Genomic DNA, 26,422 nt, shown 5'->3' with positions numbered 1-26,422 from the left:
GGCTTCACATGACCCTAACTGGTACAGCCAAGCAGATGCTACACCATGCCCAAGGGTGACCTGCATGCTAGCAGAGGGAAGGAGCGCCTTATACCTCCTTTGGTAGAGATGTAATAAATCTGATTCTGATTAAGCTTCCTTTTACTTTGGTAAAGCCACCCAGGTTCAACCTTGACCTGTGGTACTGTCTCTATGCATTTGCTGGCCCCCTATGTGACCCTGAGTTTCCAAGAGAAGCTTCAGTTTCATTTCTCTCCTTCCTATCCCAATTAGCAGTGTGACATTCCAATCTGCTGTTACGGCTTCACAATTTTGGAAGATCATTACTTATGCATGTTATCTGTCTTTGCATGCCACGAAGCCAAGGACTTGTCCAGATTTCCCCTCCTTAACTGTCTTTGTTCTTTTTAGAGACAAAACACATTTGGGTATTAAAGGATGGATGGCTTCAGATTTTACCACACTGAGACTGGCTGTGGGAGAAGAAATAGGTATACAGGAGGAACACTTTGCACCTGAACAAATTGGGATCAATGCTCCTATTGAAATGATTTAAACCAATCTGAGAGAAGAAATAGAATTTAAAAAAAATAGAAGAAAGAACAGGGACCAAGACAGAATCAAAAGTAGCAAAAAGAGTTATGGAAATGATGAGGAAATGATAAGAGAAATAAAACGAGAAGGGTGAATGACCATATTAATTAAGGATAATATTACTGCTCTAAATTCAGTATCACATTAGCAGGTATTTATTCTAGCTCAGAGAAATTTCAGTATGGTGATTATTCATACACTACACTGAGAGAAAAACACAAGAAACAAAATAATGAAGGAACAAGGCAAGAAGAAATTACTGTGAAAAGCATTCAGACCCTGGAACATGCTCATTTACCTGATTTTAACCTCATAGGCAGCAGCAGCTAGCAATAATTAGCTAATCACAAAGATACAGCTCTGAAGTAAATTATACACTTAGCGAAAGAGATGCTAGGGTGTGTAAAATAGCCCAAAATCTGTTATTTCAGGAACTGTGATGCAGTTTAAAGCACTGAATGGCAAAAGAAGGTTCAATGTGGTATCAATAATATGGAAGAGTAGCTGCAGTATTGACAGTGGTGATAAACACAGAATCAACGCATGGAGAATTTTACATTATTAATATGCATTTTGATGGAAGCCACTACATAAGGATCAAGTAATAACTGGAATGCTAGCAAGAAAGCAAAATTAATTTCTAACATTTAGCTATTACATATAACTACCTGAAATGAGTAGGTGAAACATGTGCTAGGTGCTGAAAAGATAGAAGTTAAATCATATTATGTTGGAAATGAGTAAAGGGAAGCTTAATCAGAATCAGATTTATTACCACTTACTTATTTGACTTAAAATATGTTGTTTTACTACAGCAAATGGAGTTAGGTCACAGGTCAGCCACAGAAATGGCCTGGGAGGAGCTGGGTTAAATGGCCTTTTACTATATTTGAGAACCTCTCCAAGGAGCTTAGCAAGAAGAGTTGACAGTTCCAAACTCTAGGAGTCCCTGTGAAGTGCCGCAAGGATCTGTCCTGGGACCCCTGCTATTTGTGATTTTTATAAATGACCTGGATGTAGAGGCGGAAGGATGTGTGAGTAAGTTTGCGGATGACACGAAAATTGGAGGAGTTGTGGATGGAGCTGTAGGTGGTCGAAGGTTACAAGAGGATATAGACAGGCTGCAGAGTTGGGCAGAAAAAATGACAGATGGAGTTCAATCCAGACAAGTGTGAGGTGATGCATTTTGGAAGGACAAATCAGAAGACTGAGTACAGGATTAATGGTTAATTACTTAAGAGTGTGGATGAACAAAAGGACCTTGGGGTTCAAATCCATACATCCCTCAAGGTCGCTGCACAGGTTGATAGGGTAGTTAAGAAGGCCTATGGGATGCTAGGCTTCATTAACAGGGGGATTGAGTTCAAGAGTAGAGAGGTCATATTGCAACTCTACAAATCTCTGGTGAGACCACACTTAAGAGTATTGTGTTCAATTCTGGTCACCTCATTATAGGAAGGATGTGGAAGCTATGGAGAGGGTGCAGAGGATATTTACCAGGATGTTGCCTGGATTGGAGAACAAGTCATATGAAGCAAGGTTAGCAGAGCTGGGACTTTTCTCTTTGGAGCGTAGAAGAATGAGAGGGGACTTGATAGAGGTCTACAAGATTATGAGAGGCATAGATAGAGTGGGTAGTCAGTACCTGTTTCCCAGGGCACCAATAGCAAACACCAGAGGCCACATCTACAATATTAAGAGAGGGAAGTTTAGGGGAGACATCAGGGGTAAGTTTTTTTTCCACAGAGAGTTGTGAGTGCCTGGAATGACTTGCCAGGGATGGTGATGGAGGCTAAAACATTAGGGGTATTTAAGAGCCTCTTGGACAGGCACATGGATGAAAGAAAAATGGAAGATTATGGGGTAGTGTGGGTTTAGTACTTTTTTTTAAAGGATTATATGGGTTGGCACAATGTGGAGGGCTGAAGGGCCTGTACTGTGCTGTAGTATTCTATGGTTCTATAGTTCTAAATACTGAACTAATATCCAGTTGATATCCAAGTCCAAAAAGATTAGTTACTTATCCTCTCCCCTTATGTCTAGCCAGTTCTCCCACGTCAGTGTGAAGACCTACGCTCATAAAAGGGGTATTGGTTGCAAACCACCTAGGGAATGAAGAAACATCATATCCAGAGGCATAGGACATATAAATGCAAAGGATTACCGGTAAGTACTGAATTGCACATGATCAAAGTAATTCATGGGAACATACAGTAAACTGCTTTTTAGGAGGTCTGAGAAGGCTTTGGCTCCCCTTGAATATTAAAGAATTTCTGAGTTTGACTCTCTTGAACTTTAATATTGGAAAAGTGACTGCTACACTTCAAAAGTAGAGCAGTTAATTGACAACAAAGTGATACAGAATATTCTGAGGATGTGTAAATTTCGGAATGTTTTCTAAATTGTTGTTTTTTTAATAACTTCAGTCACTGGCATTAATAAATCTTGATATCCAGCTGCTCCATCGTTGAAGGAAATAAACTGAGTAGCGCTTCCATCTCGATTTCTATGGAAGCAATGTTGACTTTTATCATTCATACTTCATAACTTCAATAAAATTGAAGAACTGAAAAATGCTCCTACAATAAAAAAAAATGCTGGAAATACTGAACAGCTTCTGTGCAAAAATGCCTTGATATTACTTTTCAGAAATACTAATAAAAGATCAACAACTTCAAACATTAACAACTTCTCTCTTCACAGATGCTCTTGATTGCTGAGTACTTCTGTAATTTGTTTTTATTTGAGATTTCCAGCATCTGACACCTTGGGTCTTTTGAAAAACTGCTGTAGTTTCTTTTCAAAGATCATCTGGTTGAAATAGAATATGGTTGACAGTCCTTTCTGCCCGCAATGCCTGTGCTGAGCATGTTGCCAAATTAAACTAATCCCATATACCTGCACACAGTCAAGATCCATCCATTCCCAGCCTGTCTATCTCTCAAACATTGCTACTGTATCTGCTTCTACCCCCTCCCTTGGCACGGTGTAACACAACTTGCATAGTAAATCTCTTTTAACTTTACCCCCTTGCACATGACAGCTATGCCGTTGCATATGTGACATTTCCATCCTGGAAAATCTTTGACTATCTAACCGCTCTATGCCTCTCATAATCTAATATCCTTCTGTCAAGTTGATCCTCAGCCTCCAACACGGCAGATAAAGCAAATCCAAGTTTGTCACGTCTCTCCTTACAGCTCATACTCTCGAATCCAGGCAACACCCTGGTGAATCTCTTCTGCATCCTGTCCACATATTTCCTGTAACACGGAGACCAAAAATAACACAATTTATTTCCAAACAAAAGTAAAACATCAAGTATCCTAGCAGAAAGAAATCACCAATTCTTCAATTCAGATACAGATAATCTGATACCTTTCTATATCCAGCCTTTTGAAACAAGTCAAATGTGTTTATCTAGGGATAGATTCATAATTAAACAATAAACATTGCAAGAAATACAATTTTTAAAAAAGTTCTGCACTTTCCTATAGAAATAGAGGGGATTTAAATTTAAGTTAAAACAATGAAAATTCTAGCACTAGGCTGTATTACTTGCGTTACTGACCAATCTCTCTGACTGTCCTATAATGCTAAGAATCAAGGCTGTGCTCCTGACATACACATCATTTAAAATTCAAACAGAATGTATCCTGTTGACCTGCTAACAATTTGACAGCTCAGTGTATTAGCATTCCCAGGGGCAGGTGGCAGGACTATGTATGGCAACAGATCCCTTGACAGTACATGGTCAGTAATCTTGTAATCACTTGTCTTCCACTTTCACAAGCCATATGTTTCATGCTTTCTCTCCCTTGCATATTCTGCCATAAATGTGCATTAATTCACTAGGTCTTGCAAACTCTTTATCCTTTTATCTAATACTGACTTCACTTATTAATCATCACCTGGCTGCTAACTAATCACAGGTTGTAAATGTTATGTGGATATAACCTTGCTGAGCAACTACAGTACATTTTGCTGGAGGAACACAGCAGGTCAGACAGCATCTACAGAAAAAAAGAGTATACAGTCGACGATTCGGGACCCTTCATCTCATTTTTACAATTGTTGCCTTGCCTGCTGGGTTCCTCCAACATTTCACATGTGCTGCTTGGAATTTTCTTGTGTGTGTATAGTACATTTTGTGGATGGCATGAACTGCATTTTCATTGGATGAGAGTGCATGCATCGTGTAGACTGCTTTTGTTGAGGAATCATTTAACTATTTCTATTTGAACACACTGACCATCTAATATTGGGTCATAAATAAAGTTTAGCACATTGCTGGCCAAATATCATCCTGTTTTATTTAGCTATCTACACAATTCATTAATTCAGTGAAAATGTTCACTTGCCCATGTGTTTCAATACATGAAATTCATTGCTAGCCTTCTGCTTTTCAGCTTTTACTTTTTCCTTACATATGTGAAATTACTTGAGAACAACTTACTCAAATCAATATTGTTTACGTAGTTACTAAGTTTCCAAATGTCACCGAAACTGGGGGTGCAACAGACAATAAAGAGGCTATGTAAATTTACAACAAGTTCTAGACCAACTTCAGAAGTGGGCCAGACAATGCCAAATGGAATTGAAATCGGCTAAGTGCCAGATGTTACATTTTGGCAAATTAAACCATGGGAGGACTTGCATAGTAAAAGGGAGGGCTTAGAAAAGAGGGACATAGGGATACAGGTGTACATTTCACTGAAGTAAAGACAAAGGTAGACATGGTGGTAAAGAAGGCATTTTGTACACTTGCCTTCATTAGTTTAGACTTCACGTTTCAGCTGTTAAGGTGTTGCTTTGGCTGCACTTGGAATACTGAATGCAGTTCTGCTCAACTAGGTATAGAAAGGATGTCATTAAGCTGGAAAGGTGCAGAAGATTCACGATGATGTTACTGGGATCGAAGAGCCTGAGCTACAAGGACAGATTGTTTAGGCTGGGATTTTTTTTTAAAAATTCTGCACTGTAAGAGGCAAGTAGTAAACTTACCAAGGTTTACAAAATCATGAGGGGTACAGGTAAGATGAAAGCTCACAGTCCTCTTCTCCCCCAGAATAGGGAAGTCTAAAACTTCCGGTCAAGATGGCACTAGTGGACAATGACTCCTTGAGCAACATCCTTCAGATAGTCAATAATTTCACATTTTCAACATCTACTTATTCATTTTATTTTAGTTATGTTTATGAAACTGTTCGGAGCCTGTGACTTACAGGTTAGAATATTGCAGGAGAGGAGTGCAAGCACAAGCTGCCTTGAGCAGAAGCTCGAGACAGGGCACGTGGCCATGACTGACTCAATTTCTCGCCGATTAAAGTGTTGAGCAAGATTGAAACATTCAGTTGAATGTGAAGAGACTGAGCAATCAATCAGTCTTTACAGAAGGCCACACTGCTGTATTCGGCAGACACACTTTATGGGAGACCATACTGCTGTGTTCGGCGGTCACTCTGTGCGGAAGGCCTCACCGCTGTGTCGATGCTGATGGAAGCTGTTATCGAAATTCTGAGAATGATGTGATTATTGGTGGGATCTGTAGTTCATATTGGTCTCCTTCAGTTTTCTTTCTTGTTGCAGATTGCTGGCGGTTGGGTAGTTGCCATTTTCCAGTAGGCAATATAAGACCATAAGCAAAATTTGGCCCATTTGGCCAATCGAGTCTGCTCTGCCATTTCATCACGGCTTATCCAAATTTTCCTCTCAGCCCCAATCTCCTGCGTTCTCCCCATATGCCTTCATGCCCTGACCGATCAAGTATCTATCAACCTCTGCCTTAAATATACATAAAGTCTTGGCCTCCACAGCCACCTGTGGCAAGGAATTCCACAGATTTACCACTGACTAAAGAAATTCCTCCTCATTTCCATTCTAAAAGGAAGTCCCTCTATTCTGAATGTGGCCTTTGGTCCTAGACTCTCCCACCATAGGAAACATCCTTTCCACATCTACTCCGTCAAGGTCTTTCACCATTCTATTGGTTTCAATGAGGTCACCCCTCATTCTTCTGAATTCTAGTGAATACAAGCCCAGAGCCATCAAATGCACTTCATATGACAAACCATTCAACCCTTGAAACATTTTCAACCTCCTTTGACCCTCTTCAGTTTCAGTACATCCTTTCTAAGGGGCCCAAACCTGCTCACAATACTCCAAGTGATGCCTCACCAGTGCTTTGTAAAGTTTCAACATTACTTCCTTGCTTTTAAATTCTAGTCATCTTGAAAAGAATGCTAACATCACATTTGCCTTCCTCACCACATACTCAACCTGCAAATTAATTTTTAGGGAATCCTGCACAAGGACTCCCAAGTCCCTTTGCGCATCTAATTTTTGAATTTTTTCACCATTTAGAAAATAGTCAACCCTTTCATTTCTTCTATCAAAGTATATGACCATACACTTCGCAGGACTGTATTCCATCAGTCTTTTATTTGTCCATTCTCCTAATCTAAGTCCTTCCTTAGCTTGTCTAGTTCCTCAAAACTACCTGTCCGTCCCCCTATCTTCATATTCTCTGCAAACTTTGCAAAAAGCCATCAATTCCGTCATTCAAATCACTGACACATAACATAAAAAGAATCAGTCCCAACACAGACTCCCTCTGCAACACCAACAGTTACCAGTAGCCAGCCAGAAAAAGCTCCCTTTATTCCTACTCTTTCCCTCCTGCCAATCAGACACTGTTTTATCCACGCTGGAGTCTTTCCTGCAATAACACAGGCTCATTGCTTGTAAAGCAGCCTCAATGTGTGGCACCTCGTCAAAGACCTTCTGAAAATCCAAGTACAGAACATCAACCAATTCTTTATTTCTCCAAAGAATTCCAACAGATGTCAGACATTTTCACTTGAAGAAACCATGCTGACTATTGCCTACTTTATCACGTGCCTCCAAGTACCCTGAGACCTCATCCTTAGTAATCAACTCCAACATCTTCACAACCACTGGGGTCAGACTAACTGTCCTATAGTTTCCTTTCTTCTACCTCTCTCCCTTCTTGAAGAATGGAGTGACATTTGCAATTTTCCAGTATTCTGGAACCATTCCAGAATCTAGTGATTCTGAAAAGATCATTACTAATGCCTCTATGTTCTCTTCAGCCACCTCTTTCAGAACTCTGGTGTGTACACCATCTGGTCCAGTTGACTTATCTACATTCAGACCTTTCAGTTTCCCAAGAACTTTCTCTCTAGTAATGGTAACTTCATACATCTCCAGCATATTGCTAGTGCTTTCCACAGTGAAAACTGATGCAAAATACTTATTCAGTTCATCTGCCATTTTGTTGTTCCCCCATTACTACCTCTCCAGCAGCGTTTTTCAGCGGTCCAATGTCCACTCTTGCCTCTCTTTTATACTTTATGTATCTGAAGAAACTTTTGGTATCCTCTTTAATAATATTGGTTACCCTACTTTCGTATTCCATTTTTACCTTCTTAATGTCTATTTTTAGTTGCCTTCTGTTGGTTTTTAAAAACTTCCCTATCCTCCAACTACACCACTAATCTTTGCTCTATTATCTTTGGCTTTTACGCCGGATTTGACTTCTCTTGTTAATTGTGTCACCATTGTGTCATCTTTTGTTTCGAATACTTCTTCCTCTTTTTTTTTGGGGGGGGGGGGGGTGCGTGTGTGTGTGTGTGTGTGTGTGTGTGTGTGTGTGTGTGTGTGTGTGTGTGTGTGTGTGTGTGTGTGTGTGTGTGTGTGTGTGTGTGTGTGTGTGTGTGTGTATATCTCTCTCTCTATCCTGTGCCTTTCGCATTGTTTCCAGGAATTCCAGCCATTGCTGCTCTGCCATCATCCTTGCCAGTGTTCTTTTCCAATTAATTCTGGCCAACTCCTCTCATGTCTCTAATTCCCTTTTACTCCACTGTAATGCTGATACATCTGATCACTTGCCCCAAGGGTTCTTTTACCTTAAGCTCTTTAATCAGCTCTGGTTCATTGAACAACACTCAGTCAAGAGCAGCTGATTCCCTAGTGGGCTCAACTATGAGCTGTTCTAAAAATCTGTCAAGTAAGCACTCTAGAAATTCCCCCTGCTGTAATCCAGCAACATCACTTTCCCAATCTATCTGCATATTGAAGTTCCCCATGACAATTATAATACTGCCCTTTTGGCATGCATTTTCTATCTCCCATTGTAATTTGTTAGATACTTAGTTTTCTGTGTGAGGGAGGGGTTGGGGATTTGGGATTTGATGTTCTTGGTGTTTTTCCATGTGGATGATATGTTATATTTTCATACATGAGAAAAGGGGTTGGGGGTTTGGTGTTATTGTTGACATATTCCAGGGGCTGGGGGGGAATGTTCATTTTTTTGTGCGAGGGAAGGGGTTGGGTGTTTGGGGTTTGCAAGTTTTTGTTTCTTTTTCTTTTAAGAGACTCTTAGATAGGTATATGGAGCTTAGAAAAATAGAGGGCTGTGCGGTAGGGAATTTCTAGGCAGTTTCTAGAGTAGGTTACTTGGTCAGCACAACATTGTGGGCCTAGAGGGCCTGTAATGTGCTGCGGATTTCTATGTTTCTATGTTTTTCATGTGGGGGATGGGTTGATGTCTTTGATATCAACAACTCCATAGTTTTTCTTTGTTTCATGGCTATCTGGAGAAGACAAAACTCAGTCATATTCTGCATATATCGATAATAAAATGAACCTTTGAACTAAAGGCATAAAGATTTCAAAGGGATCTAAGGAACAACCTTTTCAAAAGTCAGTGGTGGACTTTTGGAATAAGTTGCCAGAGGAAGTGGTAAAGGCAAATACAATTACAGTATAATGTTTAAAAGATACTCAGGCAGGTACTTAGTTTGGAAAATTTCAGAGGAAAATTAACAAAATAAATGGAACTAACTTAAGTGGACAATTTGATTTGCAAGCACGAGATGGGCTCAAGGGCCTGCTTCTATACTGTACCTCTGAGTAATAATAAAAAAACATAATTAGAAAAACTGAGACTTAACATTTTTTGAAATAACAAGCTTTTTAGGAGGCAAGGCCATCAGTAATTGCCCTCAAAAAGGTGGAAGAATTGCTGCAGTCCATCTGCTGAGGTTACTCCTTCAACACTGACAGTAATGAGCTCCTGGACTTGATAATAAGGAATGGTAAACAACAACAGATTCTGCAGATGGTGGAAATCTTGAGAAACACACACAATGTTGGAGGAACTGAGCAGATCCGGCAGTATGTAAAGAAGGGAATAAACAGTTGACATTTCAGACTTAGACCCTTCCTTAAGACTGGAAAGGAAGGGGGCAGAATAGTCTTATTTTTCTCGGTCAGGCTGATCCTGCAAGTTGTAGTGTAGCCATGAATCTTCTTGGTGGTAGAAGTCACTGGTTTGCAAGATGCATGTAGGGCAAATACACAAATAACAGAGCAGTTTTCAGACAATACATAATGCAGCCGCTGAAATAAATTAGTGTTTAGCATTGTGGATAGAGCACAAATCAGATGAACTGCTTAATCAGAAATGATATCAAGCTTCAAGTGTTGTTGGTGCTACTTACAGCAAAATTGAGGGTATTCCATCACACTTCAAACACATGTTCCCTGACATAAATTCATACTGATTCTGAAAAATATTATTTTCTAAGTGTCCTCCAGCATTTTCCCTTTCTCACATTTCCTACATTCCAAACTGTAAAATGTTGTAAGATACCCACCAATGCATCCACTATTTCTTCAGTTTTCAAAATCTTGGGATGTGTGCCGCCTTCATAATTTGCAATTGCATCAATATGTTGACACCCAGGAGCTTGAAGCTGCTCACTCTATCCACTGCAGGCCCCTCAAAGGGGATCAGTGTGTTCTCTTGACTTCCCTTTCCTGATGTCCACAATCAGTGCCTTGGTCTTACTAACATCGAGTGCAAGGTTGTTATTGCAACAGCACTCAACCAAGCAAACTTTCTCACTTCTGTATGCCTCCTCATTACCATCGATATTCTACCAACACTGTATCACAAGCAAATTTACAGATGGCGTATGCGCTGTGCCTAACCACACAGTCACAGGTGCAAAGAGTAGCACAGCTAGCTATGCACACATATTTGAGGTGCGCTGGAGTCGATAAAGTAAACCACACTTGTTGAAAGGACCATTGTATACTACTGATTTTCAAGGACCTGCATCTTGGCTCCAAATATTGGCTATTTATTCCTTTCCTTAGATGCTGCTCAACTTGCTGAGTTCCTCAGGACTCTGAGCTGCCCAAAATATGTTCCCTCTCTTCATTGGGGCAGTTGGAACTTTCATTAATTTCCAAATTAAATTAAACCCTTTGTTGCAGCAAAGATTTATCAAGTGAACATTTGTTAACCAGCTGAGATTTGCACTACAGAAAGCTCTCACTCCACTGCTAAAATCCTTGAGGAGTCCAATATCAGAGCACAATCATGTACAGTCAAAAGTTCATAACTAACTGTTTTACATAGAAGTTAGTGGAAATTTCAGGCCATTCATTTACAGATTTATCAGAGAGGTCTCAGAACACAGAGGCAGCTTATTGGGCAAGACCTCAAACATTAAATTCTGAACAAAAAAGGGAATCTGGAGAGTTCAACTGATTTGCTTTCATTTCTACAACAGGAGGTTTTAGACGGTGCATCATGAAGGATTTTAGAAATGAAATAATCCACTCTTTGCCAAGTGATTCCTCCTCATGGGACAATTCTTTAAATAGTTATTTCTCGAGAACCAGGGCTGCAATGCAGAATTTCTACAACATAAAGTGCCAGGCTTTAACCAAACACAAAGAAATACACCATTCACTTAAATTAGTAGGAAAGCATAGATGCAACTACCGTAGATTCCGGACTACAAAGCGCACCTGATTAAAAGCCGCTGGCTCTAATTTTAGAAATAAAATCTATTTTATAAATGTACAGGCCGCACCGGATTTTAGGCCGCACCGAATTTCTGGCGGAACGGATTTTCGGCGCACTGGATTTCCGGCGGACCGGATTTTCGGCGGACCGGATTTCCGGCGGACCGGATTTTCGGCCGCTTGTAATATGAGATATTTACACAGAAAGATATTACACGTGTTGGGCTTCAAATTCTGCCCTGTGTTCGTTTTGGAAGAGAGACAACCAACACCGGATTACAGTGCAGCGTGGCTTTATTGCAGAACGCGTTTTGCCTTCCCCTTACATTCTGCTCTTATTTATACTCCTTTTTCCCCCAAACCAAACCCTCGCTACACATATTTGGTAAGGCTAAACTTTGTTATACCTACCGGTATTTGGTAACATCGGACACTTGTGTCCTTATTGGCCCGATACCATTCACATACGAGTTTTACTGTTTTTTTGTTTACTGAATCGCTAGCAGTTTCGGTGCAGCGGAATCCTCAGTTTCGCTCCCTCCCTCCCTTGTACTGCTGTCTAATATCATGTGAGCCATTCCTGACCTGAAGCGGCAGTCCCAAATTAAATCTCCACCGTCTCACCATCGATTCATGTATGCCAAGATTACGCGCAGCAGCTCGATTTCCTTGTTCAACCGCCAGATTGATTGCCTTTAACTTAAAAGCTGCATCATACGCTTTTCTTCGAGTGTTTTCCATGTTGATGAAGGTGAGTACAAATGGCTGATTTACAATAATTTGTGAAGTGCGCTTGATTTATCGTACAATTTCATTGGACCTCTGTGAACTACTCATCAATTTTATTGGTCTACTGTTACGAGGCAAAATGTTTTGGCGGCATGGGAAAAAACCTTATATTAGCCGCACCTTATTATAAGCCGCTATGTTCAATGCTGTTCAAAGCATGGGAAAAAAGTAGCGGCTTATAATCCGACATCTACGGTACTGTCAAAATAATTTTATTAAACCAAGAACAATAACAATGCTGTAACTTGTTATATATAGATTTTATTACACAAATGCTGACTGATATTTCGACACTTTAATTGCAGAATTCTGAGTACACTGTTGTACCACCAAGTTTATTGACACCAGTGGAAACGTAGGTAATAGGGAGAAGCATCCTTTCCAAATTTGATTTACAAAATTTTTATCACAGGCAGAAAAAAGAAACCATCCTTCTGGTTCATTAATGCCAAGCTTTATATTTCCAATTGTAAACGATAGTTTGGGAAAGGAAAATGGGAGAATGCTCATTAGTACGGAGCTTGAACACAAAAAAAATTTCAGAAAATATCAGAAATGACTGCATCCTTTGAGGGAAAGATAAATATTTGGAGTTATTCAGATGAAAGTGAGAAATTACTAGCACACAAGAGCCAAAGGAGCAAGCAGCAAGACAAACAGCAATTAAGCTGTAAACTTCTGAATCTAATCAATAAAATCATCAATGCAGTATTCCAGCTTGATAAAATGAGTTGATACCATAGAAGAAATCAAAGATATATTTACATTTCAAAAACAACACTGCAGGTGCTGATAGTCGGAAGCTATAAGTGCATAGACACAAGAGCTGGGTCTGTCATTGATTAAGATCATGACTGATCATTTATTTCAGAGCTATTTTCTGGCATTTGAGACTGCAGACACTGGAATCAGCAACAAGTTGCTGGAGGAATTCAACAGGTCAAGCAGCATCTGTGGAGAAAAAGCATGGTCGATGGTTCAGGTCAAGACGCAGCATCAAGATTCTAGGTAATGTAGGTTGAAGGAGGTGGAGCTTAGAGAAAGAGGATGGTGAGTGATAGATGAAAGAGAAAAGGATTTAAAAAAAGCAGATGGAGCCAAATGGGGAAAGTTAAGTGTGGAGAGATGGTGGGTCAATGGAACAAGAGAGTAAAAGACCAGAATGGGAGAGTCCAAATTGAAGGGGAATGTGGCAGATGCAAAAAGTAGTCACAGTGGGGAATGAAGAAGAACCAAATCCTTGCCAAAGAAATAGGCAGAGGCAGAACCCCAAATCACACTATTCACTTGATATCCCTCAGCTTCTTTGAATGAACACAATGACAGAATCTCCGCAGACTCCAGGAGAAACACTTCCAAAGTTTCACCTCTGAAAGAATTTTCCCTACTCAGTTCTAAATGACTTACCCCATGTTCTTAATCTGTACCCTCAGGTTTTGGATCTTTCAAGAGGGTGAACCTTGCAAGATGTCAGGCCCTGACGGTGTACCTGGTAGGGCTCTGAAAACCTGCGCCAACTAACTGGCGGGAGGGTTCAAAGACATCTTCAATCTCTCACTGCTGTAGCCAGAGGTTTCCATCTGCTTCAAATGGGTGATAATCATAACAGTGCCCAAAAACAGAAGGGTGAGCTGCTTCGATGCTTTGAGAGGATGGTTATGGCTAGAATCAAATCCTGCCTAAGCAAGACCTGGACCTACTGCAATTTGCTTATCACCACAAGAGGTATACAGCAGATACAAACTCACTGGCTCTCACACTGGCCTTGGATCACCTGGAAAATAGTACTACCCATGTCAGGCTACTGTTTATTGATTACAGCTTGGCATTCAACAAAATCATACCCTCAGTTCTAGTCAAAAAGCTCCAAAACCTCAGCCTCTACACCTCCCTCTGCAACTGGATCATTGACTTCCTCACCAGGAGACCACAGTCTGTGTTGATCACAAATAACATCTCTTCAATGATAGATAGATAGATAGATAGATAGATACTTTATTCATCCCCATGGGGAAATTCAACATTTTTTCCAATGTCCCATACACTTATTGTAGCAAAACTAATTACATACAATACTTAACTCAGTAAAAATATGATATGCATCTAAAATCACCCTCTCAAAAAGCATTAATAATAGCTTTTAAAAAGTTCTTAAGTAGTTTACTTAATCAACACTGTCACACCTTAAGAATATGTGCCTAGCCACTGCTCTACTCCTTCTACACCATGACTGTGTGACTAACACAGCTCAAATGACATGTATAAATTTGCTGATAACACAGCTTCTGTTGACAGAATTTCAGATAGTGACGAGGAGGCTTACAGGAGTGAGAAACTTCAACTGGTTGAGTGGTTTTGCAACAACAATTTTGCACTAGACGTCAGTAAGACCAAGGAAATGATTGTGGACTTAAAGGGGAAGTTAGGAAAACACACATCAGTTCTCATCGAGGGATCAAAAGTGGAAAGGGTGAGCAGTTTTGTTCCTGGGAGTTAGATCTCTGAAGATCTATCCTGGCCAACAACAAAGATGGCACAACAGCGGCTATATTTCATTAAGAGTTTGAAGAGACTTGATATGTCAACGTCACTCAGAATTTCTACAGATGTACCATGGTTCTAACTGATTACATCTTCTCGTTGAGAAGAGAACATCGAGGTAGTGATACAGGAACCTGAAGACACACAAACATTTCAGGAATAGCTTTGTTCCCTCCGTCACCAGATTTCTGAATGGCCAATGAACTCATGAACACTACCTCACTTCTCCCCTTCTCTTTTTGCACAATTTAATATATTATATATATTTCTGATAGATTCCTCAGTCATGGGAAATGTATTCTTTACACTGAATCTCTCACCACTAGTAATTTTATACATTTCCATGAGATTGTTTCGCATACTTCTAAACCCCGCATATGGCAAACCCACCACCCTGGAAACAGTCCAGCAAACTTTTGCTGTACTCCCTCAATGGCAAATTCCCCAGTCAGGAAGCAGCTGTGAAGAGGAAATGAGGGTTAATAATTTATTTTGAGGACTCTTCTTAGACAAAAAACAAATATGGTTTTTACATTTACTTAGTACTTTTCAAATCTGTCAGGACATACTAAAGCAGGAGTTCCCAACCTTTTTTTTTAATGCCATGGAGCCTTATCATTAACCAAGGGGTCCATGGACCACAAGTTGGGAACCCATGTCTAAAGATTTACAGTCAATTTTTTTTTGAAGATTGGGCACTTTAATTTGCAGAGTTAAACTGCGGGCGCTTTTACATTAAAATTAATTAATTTGCTCAATAAATGTTCCAAGGAGATCAGTTGAGGTATAAATATTAGCCAAGACACTGCAGGATCTTTTATACTCCACCTTTATAGATGAAATGGCAATTTTTTGTACATGCTTCTTTTAAGTGCAAAATATTCATTAATTACCATGTGTCCGCCTCTGCAGTGGGAAGATGAAGGCATACTTGGTTACCTCTGCAGAACACTCTTGGTCCCTGTGCAATTTAGCTGCTATGTTTCTCCCATCACATCAGTGAATAGAGCTCAAAAGTACTTCACTAACTGGAAGCTGGCTTGGGATATCCTGAATAACATCTGAAAGGTTCTATGTAAGCTTAAGTTTCACTTTCCTGCCAGAATTTTCTTTTATTAATACTAGAGGATAAGCCATTCCTACCACAAACAAGAGAAAATCTGCAGATACAGGAAATCCAAGCAATACACACAAAATGCTGGAAGAACTCAGCAGGTCAGGCAGCACCCATGGAAAAGAGTAAACAGGCAACACTTCAGGCTGAGACCATTCATCAGGACTAGGCTTGCTGAGTTCTTCCAAGATTTTGTGTGTGTTGCTACGCCATTCCTACCTAGTTTTATTCAGCTTCTCCACATTTTGGCACATGCTCATCAGAAGTTCCAAAATGAAACCAAGGTATGTTTAATAATTTTGCTGATGTAAGCAGGCAAAAAGATGCAGTACCAATTAGACCTTTGTGGCATCAGTAAACAACTGCTTACTCTGCATCACTGCTCGTTTCCACAAGCCTTGAATATCAGATAAAAGCATATCACTTGAGAATCAATGAGTGCACATGCTGTTTCATCCAATTTCATGTTCAGGTCACATTTTTGCTGAGTTGCTTTTTCTGGAACTCAGTAAGTACCAAGCTGTCCATTTTACTGGGCTTCTTCAGCTTCAGAAATTTGCTAGTCTAATAAGCCATTAATATTCAATTGTTTTCTGAAGCCATTTCTTAATCAAACCAACCTTGGTTGAAAATACCATGTAATATGTGTTTGCATCTATATTTTTTGCAGCTTGAACAGCTTTGTTTGTTCTTAAATCTATACAACAGTAATGTTTCACACATGTCCATACTACTGGAATAAAGGCATATGATGTTAACTTGAGAAACTATTACATCAATGTCAATCCCTAATTATCTAAATTTTCAGATGAACAGAATTCAATGTAAAAGCACCCACAGTTCTACTCTGTGGACAGTGCAATTTTTACCAATTACTTACTGAAAAATACTCTTTTTCTGGGAAATTAAATTCTCAATAGTTGTTTATTTTTCTGGGCTTGATTGGGGTATTTTTTAAAGCTATTGACTAATGTTTAGTGCATGATATTACAATTACTTTAAGTCTATTTGCCCCACAGATCTTCAACTCCCAGCTTTTTTTAAAGTTACTGTTAAATTGGCAAATTAGTTTATTACTGTCACGTGCACCAAGATACAGCAAAGGTCACAAAGAGGAAGAATGAGGTTGGGAATCTACTTTGGACTGCACCCTAGCACAAATACAGGGAGAAGACAGAAGAAAGGTGTTGAGAGAGAAAATAAATCAGCCATGAACAAATAGAAGAGCAGAATTGATGGGCCAAATGGGCAAATTCTGCTCCTATGGTCAAGTTTTCCCACTGTTCTCTCCACTTCTCCGCAACTTAGCACACGTGTTTTCACATTTTTCCAGTTCTGTGGAAGGGTTCTTGATCTCAAGCATTGACTCAGTTTCTATCCCTATGGCCACTGATTGACTTACTATGCTTCACTATAGTTCTCATTGGGTAGACAGCATCACTGCTGGATGTTTGATTATTTGTAGCAAGTATTGCTTGGAGTATCTGGTCCAGATTACCTATGGTGCTATCATTATTCCCAGCCAGTAGAAAAGAATGGCTTTATTTGTTACATGTACATCAAAAATATACAGTGAACTGCAGCGTTTGGGTCAAAACAAATCAGTACGGATTGGGCTGGGTGCAGCTCACAAGCATCACCCCACTTTGGTCACCAATGAAGCATCCCCACAACTTACTAACTCTAGCCATACGTTTTTAGAATGTGGGAGTAAACCGGAGTACCTGAAGGAAACCCAGACAGCCATGGGAAGAATGTACAAACTCCTTACAGACAGCGGCGGGAATCAAACCTCAACCAGTGAACACTGATGCTGCAAAGCGATTACCCAAACACATTACTGTGCTGCCCTATCAAAATGATGAACCAAGTCCTGAAAAATCATTGCTCAGGAAGACTGCTGTTTTTGTCATTGGAGACTCACAAGGTGAATAAGCCAAGATACATGACACAAAGCAATACCTACAAAACGCTAGAGGAACTCAGCAGATCAAGCTGCAACTATGGAAAAGAGTAAATAGTCAACGTTTCTGTCCTGATGAAGGGTGTCTGCCTGAAATGTTGACTGTACTCTTTTTCCATAGATGCTGCCCTGCCTGCCGAGTTCCTCCAGCATTTTGAATCTATTGCTTTGATTTCCAGCACCTGCAGATTTTCTCTCATTTGTGACTCTAATACATAGCACAAACACATCTTTAAGACTACTTGTCTGCTGAATGTCTCTTCATTTGATGTCTGGGGATTGTTTGAACTATTCTCAACTGTTTTATCATGGTCCACACATTTGTTGACACCATATAATGGTTAATCACAAAAAATCCCAGGAGAAAAAAAAAGAGGCAAAAGAATTCAAAACATAAAAGCCAAAAAGGATGAAAAACATACTGCATATACACTTCTTAACAGCTATAGAATTGTTAAGTCTTTCTTTAGTTACTGATTCCCAACTCAATAACAAACACTCAAGTTCATACATCACCTCAAATGCAGAAAGTCCTTAAATGGTTAATCAAAACAAAAAAATTATATTTGAATCACATATTATGGCAGGTGAGACATCAACACAAGGAGTAAATAAGGAGTACCACACGGCAGGCTTATTCAGAAAGTCAGAAGGTATGGGATCCAGGGAAGATTAGCCAGGTGGATTCAGAATTGGCTTGCCTGCAGAAAGCAGAGGGTCGTGATAGAGGGAGTAGATTCAGATTGGAGAGTTGTGACTAGTGGTGTCCCACGAGGATTGGTTCTGGGACCTCAACTTTTCGTGATTTTTATTAACGACCTGGATGTGGGGGGTAGAAGGGTGGGTTGGCAAGTTTGCAGACGACACAAAGGTTGGTGGTGTTGTAGATAGTGTAGAGGATTGTCAAAGATTGCAGAGAGACATTGATAGGATGCAGAAGTGGGCTGAGAAGTGGCAGATGGAGTTCAACCTGGAGAAGTGTGAGGTGGTACACTTTGGAAGGACAAACTCCAAGGCAGAGTATAGAGTAAATAGAGTGGACAGCCAGTGCCTCTTCCCCAGGGCAACACTGTTCAATACAAGAGGACATGGCTTTAAGGTAAGGGGTGGAAAGTTCAAGGGGGATATAACCATATAACAATTACAACACAGAAACAGGCCATCTCAGCCCTTCTAGTCCATGCTGAACGCTTACTCTCACCTAGTCCCAGTGACCCGCACTCAGCCCATAACCCTCCATTCCTTTCCTGTCCATATACCTATCCAATTTTTTTTTTTAAATGACAATACCGAACCTGCCTCTACCACTTCTACTGGAAGCTCATTCCACACAGCTACCACTCTGAGTAAAGAAGTTCCCCCTCATGTTACCCCTAAACTTCAGCCCCTAACTCTCAACTCATGTCCTCTTGTTTGAATCTCCCCTACTCTTAATGGAAAAAGCCTATAAAAACCTACTTCATTATCCACACCACCACCTATGTTAGTGTCATCTGCATACTTACTAATCCAATTTACCACCGAATCATCAAGATTATTAATGTATATGACAAACAACATTGGACCCAGTACAGATCCCTGAGGCACACCACTAGTCACCGGCCTCCAACCTGACAAACAGTTATCCACCACTACTCTCTGGCATCTCCCATCCAGCCACTGTTGAATCCACTTTACTACTTCAATATTAATACCTAATGATTGAACTTTCCTAACTAACCTTCCGTGTGGAACCTTGTCAAAGGCCTTACTGAAGTCCGTATAGACAACATCCACTGCTTTACCCTCGTCAACTTTCCTCATAACCTCTTCAAAAAATTCAATAAGATTTGTCAAACATGACCTTCCACGCACATATTAGAGGAAGGTTTTTTAACTCAGAGACTGGTTGGTGCGTGGAATGCACTGCCTGAGTCAGTGGTAGAGGCAGATATACTGGTGAAATTTAAGAGACTACTAGACAGGTATATGGAGGAATTTAAGGTGGGGGGGGGGTTATATGGGAGGCAGGGTTTAAAGGTCGGCACAACATTGTGGGCCAAAGAGCCTGTACTGTGCTGTACTGGTCTATGTTCTAAAGCAAATGAGGAAAGATAGAGGCCCAAGAAGAGTTAATAATTCCAACAAATTTAGACACACACAAAATGCTGGTGGAACACAGCAGGTCAGGTAGCATCTACAGGGAGAAGCGCTGTCGATGTTTCGGGCTGAGACCCTTCGTCAGGAGGAAGGGTCTCAGCCTGAAACGTTGACAGCGCTTCTCCCTATAGATGCTGCCTGACCTGCTGCGTTCCACCAGCATTTTGTGTGGGTTGCTTGAACTTCCAGCATGTGCAGATTTCCTCGTGTTTGAAATTTAGACACAGTCAACAAACACGCAGCAATTAAAACTAGAATTGATCAAGTCATTGGAACCGGAGAGCAGAAATCTGAGAGTTGTATGGCCAGAGAGGATTCTGAAATGTGGGGTTATGGAGGTGTGAGAAGGTAAAATTGAGATGATGCTCGACAGCAGCCAAGGTGGATTATAAAGTATAAAAGTTGATGGACACATGCAGCTTGGTGGGTATCAGGATATGGGCAGCAATGTTTTGAAAAGTTAAAATTTTATGAAACTTAGAATATAGGAGGCCAGCCAGCACAGTGTTGGAATGCTGAGTTTCAGCGATAACACTCAGAAACAAATGAGCTGAAGCTGGATGCACATCAATGACACTGTGCGTGAGAATAGGTGGGCTTTCTGTAGTGTATTTTTCCTGTAGTGACAGAGTTTAAGATTAGAGGGCTCAGTCTCAGAATAGAGGGATGTCCATTTAGTGATGAGGAGGAATTTAATTAGCCAGAGAGCAGAGTATCTGTGAAATACATTGCTACAGACGGCTGTGGAAGCCAAGTCACTGGATATATTTAAAGCAAAGTTGATAGGTTCTTGATTAGTAAGGGTGCCAAAGGCTACAAGGAGAAGACAGGAGAATGGGGTTAAGATGGATAATAAATCAGGCATGATGGAATGGCAGAAGAGACTCAATGGGCTAAGTGGCCTAATTTGCCATCCATGTTTTATGGTTTAAAAATATTGTCAAAGTACAACCAGATGCTATCAGTGTCAACCTGGACAATAAATGCACACTATGTTTTTAAATGTTATGAAGATACAGGTGAATAGGTAGGAGCCGGCAATAGCTCATCTGATGTGGACAGGAAGTGAAGCTATAATAACATTCATTAACACTGACTGGATAGATATGAATAGAATCCCACCCAGAGGAAGAACTGTGAAATGGCAGTGAGGGATTACCAATGGTATTAAAACTGCAAACTGATTAAGCAAAAGGGGGAAGATGAAAAAAGTCAAAATAAACCAGGGGCGGATTCTGTAAATTATCAACCAAAATCTGCAAACATGCTCATGCTGAGATTCAAAATGACAAAACACTCACCACCTTTTCTGACAGATTCAGTGTTGGCAGGTGCAAAGCACGGGTATGGGATGTCTTCCAGTCCACAGCCATTACATTACCATAGTTATCAGTCAATGCATTCCAAATCCTAGAAAGAAAACAGGTGCATGAATGGAACATCAATGAAGAACAATACGGATGCAATCTGCCAGAAATTCAACTTTGTTTTAAATGCCTTTTAACTCGTAATTCAATGCAACAATGTTTCCAAAAATCTTATGATATAAACGTACGCTTCAAATGACTTTTCATAATTCTCCAATTTGCATACAATTTTGGAATTTAGATAAAATAGGTTTAAGAATAAACAAAAAAGAAACCAGGTAATCAGTACAGCTCAAAAAGACCAGAGAGATTCTGTCTGCAGGACAATTTACAATTCATTAAGGAACAGTAATCTGATAAACCCAGCCAAGGATAACAGATCTAAAACTATGTATTCTGAAGCCTTGTGGCTCAAATCCACAAAAACAATGAAAAAGGGTACAGTAAACAGGTCAATAAAAGCTAGACTGCACAGATGGGCACCCAAGTGTTGATGACCCATACCAGTGTACACTGAGGAGAAACCGAACACTTGCACTGTTGTCAAATATGAAGTCATTTTCAAAGTTCAACATTTGAGTCATAGAATACTACAACACAGAAATCGGGCCTTCTGTCCATCTAGTCTGTGCCAAACCTTTCATCTGCCTAGTCCCATCAACCTGCACATTTACCTATCCAAACCTCTTAAATGTTGAAGTCCACCCCGTATACACCAGTTGTGCTGACAGCTTGTCCCACACTCCCAACACCCTTGAATGAAGAAGTTCCCCTTCACATTCCCCTTAAACATGTAATACCTTGGTTAAGGTTTCTACTGCTATTCTATAGGTATTTCATTTTAGTAGTTTTCTGCAAAAGCAGTGTCCTGCTGGTAGAATGTTTTGGTTTCAGCTAGAGATAAGACACCGTGTTGTTCAACTTATGAATGTTGTGTCAACCAATCAGGATGGTGGGATCGGGAGAAAATTCCAGAAAGAGTGGGGCAGAGATTTCTGTGACTGTCTTTCGTCCAGTTTGGGGTCTTTTGGCTGGAGCTACAGAGCGGAAAAGGAAGGAAGGATGCTGCACAATGCTGTTGGAAGGAGAGTCTCTGTTGCTTTGTGCAGATGATTGGCTCCAAGCAGGAAGGGCCAATACTCCTGAGGGAGAAACTGTTTGAAATGGACTTCGAGGGAAGCTTGAAATGTGGCGTGTGTTTTCACGCTGACCGTGGGTTCAGCGTACGAGTAAAAGTCAACTCCAGTATGAACTTCAACAGCACAATGGACTGGTTTAACTGTAATGGACCCTCATTTTATTTTCTTTCCTATTAACTATTTGATAAAGCTAAAATTTGTACATATTTGTATGTACAAATTTGTATGGCGTTTAACACCATCGTCCCTCATACCCTCTGCTCCAAATTGTCTCACCTTACTGTGCCACCTGACCTCTGCGATTGGATTTACAGCTTCCTGACCAACAGAAGTCAGCAGGTAAGGATGGGACAGATCACCTCGGATATTCGAATCACCAACACCGGTGCCCCCCAGGGGTGTGTCCTCTCTCCACTACTGTTCTCCCTCTACACCAATGACTGCACCTCCTCCAACCCCTATGTGAAGCTTTTGAAGTTTTCAGACGACACTACCGTCATCTGACTCATCCAGAATAGTGATGAGTTTGCATATCGACAGCAGGTGGACCAACTGGCGCTCTGGTGCAGTCAGAACAATCTGGAGCTGAACACGCTCAAGACAAAGGAGATGATAGTGGATTTCAGGAGACATCCCCCCGCTATGTCTCCCCTCACAGTCCTCAGCAGTCCTGTGTCCACCATGGAGAACTTCAGGTTCCTGGGAACCACCATCTCTCAGGATCTGAAGTGGGAGCAGAACATCAGCTCCATCCTGAAGAAGGCCCAGCAGCGGATGTATTTCCTGCGGCTCTTGAGGAAATACGGTCTGCCTCAGGAATTGCTGCTGCAGTTCTACACTGCAGTCATTGAGTCTGTCCTGTGCACCTCCATCATTGTGTGGTTTGGAGCCGCCACCAAGCAGGATAGAACCAGACGCAGCGCACAGTGAGGACTGCCGAGCGCATCATTGGAGCCTCCCTGCCCTCTATTGTGGACCTGTACTCTTCCAGGTTGAAGAAGAGGGCAGGGAACATCATAAAGGACTCCTCCCATCCTGCGCACGGACTGTTTGATCTGCTTCCGTCTGGTAGGCGCTTCAGATCCCTCCAGACTAAGACTAATAGGCACTGGAGAAGTTTTTTCCCTACTGCGGTCACTTTGCTGAACAGTTAACTGCCGGTTAACTGTCGGCTAACTATTACTTGGATTGCACTACCTGTATGTATAATCTATATTTTCATTTATATTTATCATTATTATTGCTATGAGCAGAGAGACAACATCTGCCGGAAGTAAATTCCTTGTATGTGCATAGGTACTTGGCGATTAAAGTTTGATTCTGATTCTGATATACTTTCTTTATAATTTTATGCAGTGTATTATCTATTATTTCTTGTCGACCAACAATTGAGTAGGGCAGCATTTACACAGCATTTGCTCAAATCAAGATTTTTTTTAAATAGGAACAAGCCGATGTTCCTGTTTGGTTGAACCCCAAATCACACCGACTCTAGATGTTTATTATTTATGAAAGATGGCTTCTCACCACTGAGTCACAAGGCTGTTAGCAGAGCTAGCTAATGAACTAAGTTTGTATACGAGCCAAGTGAAGAAGAATATGAGGCTTGGGTGAAGCAGACACCTCAGTTAATGGATGATTGGCAGTGTTCAGATAATATGAAGAAACAGAAAACTGTGTTCAGAGCTGCTTTTCGGAAGATGCAAGTTCCTCCTAAGCAGGATGACGAATAGAAACATGAAACTAAGCAGTACACCCAGACCAAACCTGTCATGTTACATTCTGGAGAAGTATCTAGACCATATATGTCAAACTCAAGGCCCGCGGGCCAAATCCGGCCCGCGGTGGAATTATCTTTGGCCCGCGAGATAATATCTAATTACTATTAAAGCTGGCCCCAGTAATCGAAGCGCCTATGGCGTATGATATGGCTAATGCTGAGTTTATTCAGGTACCAGGTTTTCAGGGTTTTTAGTGTTTATTCGGCAGTCTTCTTCATAAGAAACTGAATTTGTAAAGTGAAACACTTTGTAGTTATAGCAGAGACTGAGACACATGAGAGCAGGCTGAAAAAATGGAGGCAATGAAAGCTGCGTTCGCACGCGTCCGACTGATCCGGCCCGCATGAAGCTGCATTTTGCTCAATCCGGCCCGTGACCTAAAATGAGTTTGACACCCCTGATCTAGACTGATAGGATTCTGCAAATTTGCCGGAATGCCCAACACCTCAACCAGCCAAGTGGATGCTCCTGATGATCAGGAAGAGGAGTGACACTTAGCTGCAGGAGTGCTGGTGAGATCTGTACTGCACAAATCTTCCGCAGTCTACGCAAACAGGTTGACAGTGATTGTCAGGAACACCTCAGGAAGAGAAGTTACCCTCAGACATGGGATGCTGATAGCCCCTCTTTTTCTTTTGATGGTAGTGGCTAGTTTTCCAGAGGCACTAGACGAGAAACAGTCTCCTGGATCAAGGAAGTTGACCTTGAAGTCATTCAACTTTGGTGACTGATACCCGAGGAATGGAAAAGGAGATTAACTGAGAAAATGTTGGAAAGCGGAGATGTCTTTTCTACTGATGAGTCTGATGTTGGTTGCTCCAAGAGTACTTGCCACACTATTAGAGTCACTTTAAGCCTTCACACTTAACAAGTACACGCTTGCCAGAAAACAACCTATCCCAATCCACACTTGCGAGATCCCTTCTGATGCCATCAAAATTGGCCATTTTCCAATTCAGAATCTCAACCTGAATTCAATTCAGAATCCTTTTCCGTAATTGCTTTGAAACTAATGGCATTATTCCTACTGCTGTCTGTAAGGAATTTGAATGTCCTCCTTGCGACTGCGTGGACTTCTTCACCGTGCTCTCATTTCCTCCCCCAGTCCAAAGGCGTACCGGTTGGTAGGTTAATTGGTCATTGTAAATTATCCCAGGATTAGGCTACGTTGAATGAGGATTGCTGGGTGATGGGACTCGAAGGGTCTATTCCTTGCTGCACCTTAATAAATAAAATAAATGATTATGAAGTGCAAAATGCTTCCCTCCACAAACTTCTGTCACCCGCTCTGTCTCAATCCCTAATATAAAACCTAGTATCGCATTCTCTCTAGTTGGGACTTCTAAGGAAACTTTCCTGAACAAAATTAAACTCTTTCTCATCCAACCCTTTTACAGTATGTAGAAAGTTAAAATCACCTAGATGGATAGATAGACACTTCATTGATCTTAAAGGAAATTACAGTGTCACTGTAGCATTATAAGTGCACAGATATACAAATATTAGAAGGCAAGTAAGAAATAAAAATAAGCTACCACAAACAGTCTAGCAGGAGGGGGTTATCACCTCCCTGCTGTAGGTTGACTTATTATTGAGCCTAATGGCCGAGGGTAAGAATGACCTCATATAGCGCTTTTTGGAGCAGCTCAAGTTGTCTTAGTCTATTACTAAAAGTGTTCCTCTGTTCGACCAAGGTGGCATGCAGAGGGTGAGAAACATTGTCCAGAATTGCCAGGATTTACTATCACAACAGTCTGATCTCTCTACAAATTTGTTCCTCTTAATCCCTGTTGGTGGTCTGTAATACAGCCCCGTTAAAGTGGTCATACCTTCCAGTTCCACCCATTATGCCTCACTAGACAAGTTCTCCAGTCTATCCTGATGGAGCACTGCCGTGACATTTTCCGACTAGTAACCCTCCTCTTTTAATCCTTCCAGCTCTGTCGCCTCTAAAACAACGGAACCCTGGAATATTGACCTACCAGTCCGGCCCCTCCTGCAACTAAGTCACAATAATGGCTGTAATGTCATAATTCCACAAATTCTTCCATGCCTTAAACTCATTCACGTTTTCTTGAATTGAAATATATGCAGCTCAGAACATTAATCACCATGATCAAATTTTCAATTCCTGACTTTGTAAGTAGGCTAAT

The 26,422-nt window shown here is 40.8% G+C and overlaps 1 protein-coding gene across 5 annotated transcripts in view; it reads right to left on the bottom strand.

The window, feature by feature from the left end:
• The window catches only part of LOC140730291 (fasciculation and elongation protein zeta-2-like), a 123,605-nt gene that overhangs the window by 46,053 nt on the left and 51,130 nt on the right, over positions 1-26,422 (bottom strand). For 4 of the 5 annotated variants that reach the window (XM_073050504.1, XM_073050503.1, XM_073050501.1 and 1 more), the window contains exon 2: positions 21,284-21,392. In XM_073050504.1, coding sequence (XP_072906605.1) covers positions 21,284-21,392 — 109 coding nt within the window. The remainder of the gene's footprint in view (positions 1-21,283; positions 21,393-26,422) is intronic. The other variant, XM_073050502.1, reaches the window with a different exon arrangement.

This window comes from Hemitrygon akajei, chromosome 7 (genome assembly GCF_048418815.1).
Source record: "Hemitrygon akajei chromosome 7, sHemAka1.3, whole genome shotgun sequence".
NCBI lineage: Eukaryota > Metazoa > Chordata > Chondrichthyes > Myliobatiformes > Dasyatidae > Hemitrygon > Hemitrygon akajei.
The sequence above is the reverse complement of the archived record's forward strand: the minus strand, read 5'-3'. Positions and strand labels throughout refer to the sequence as shown.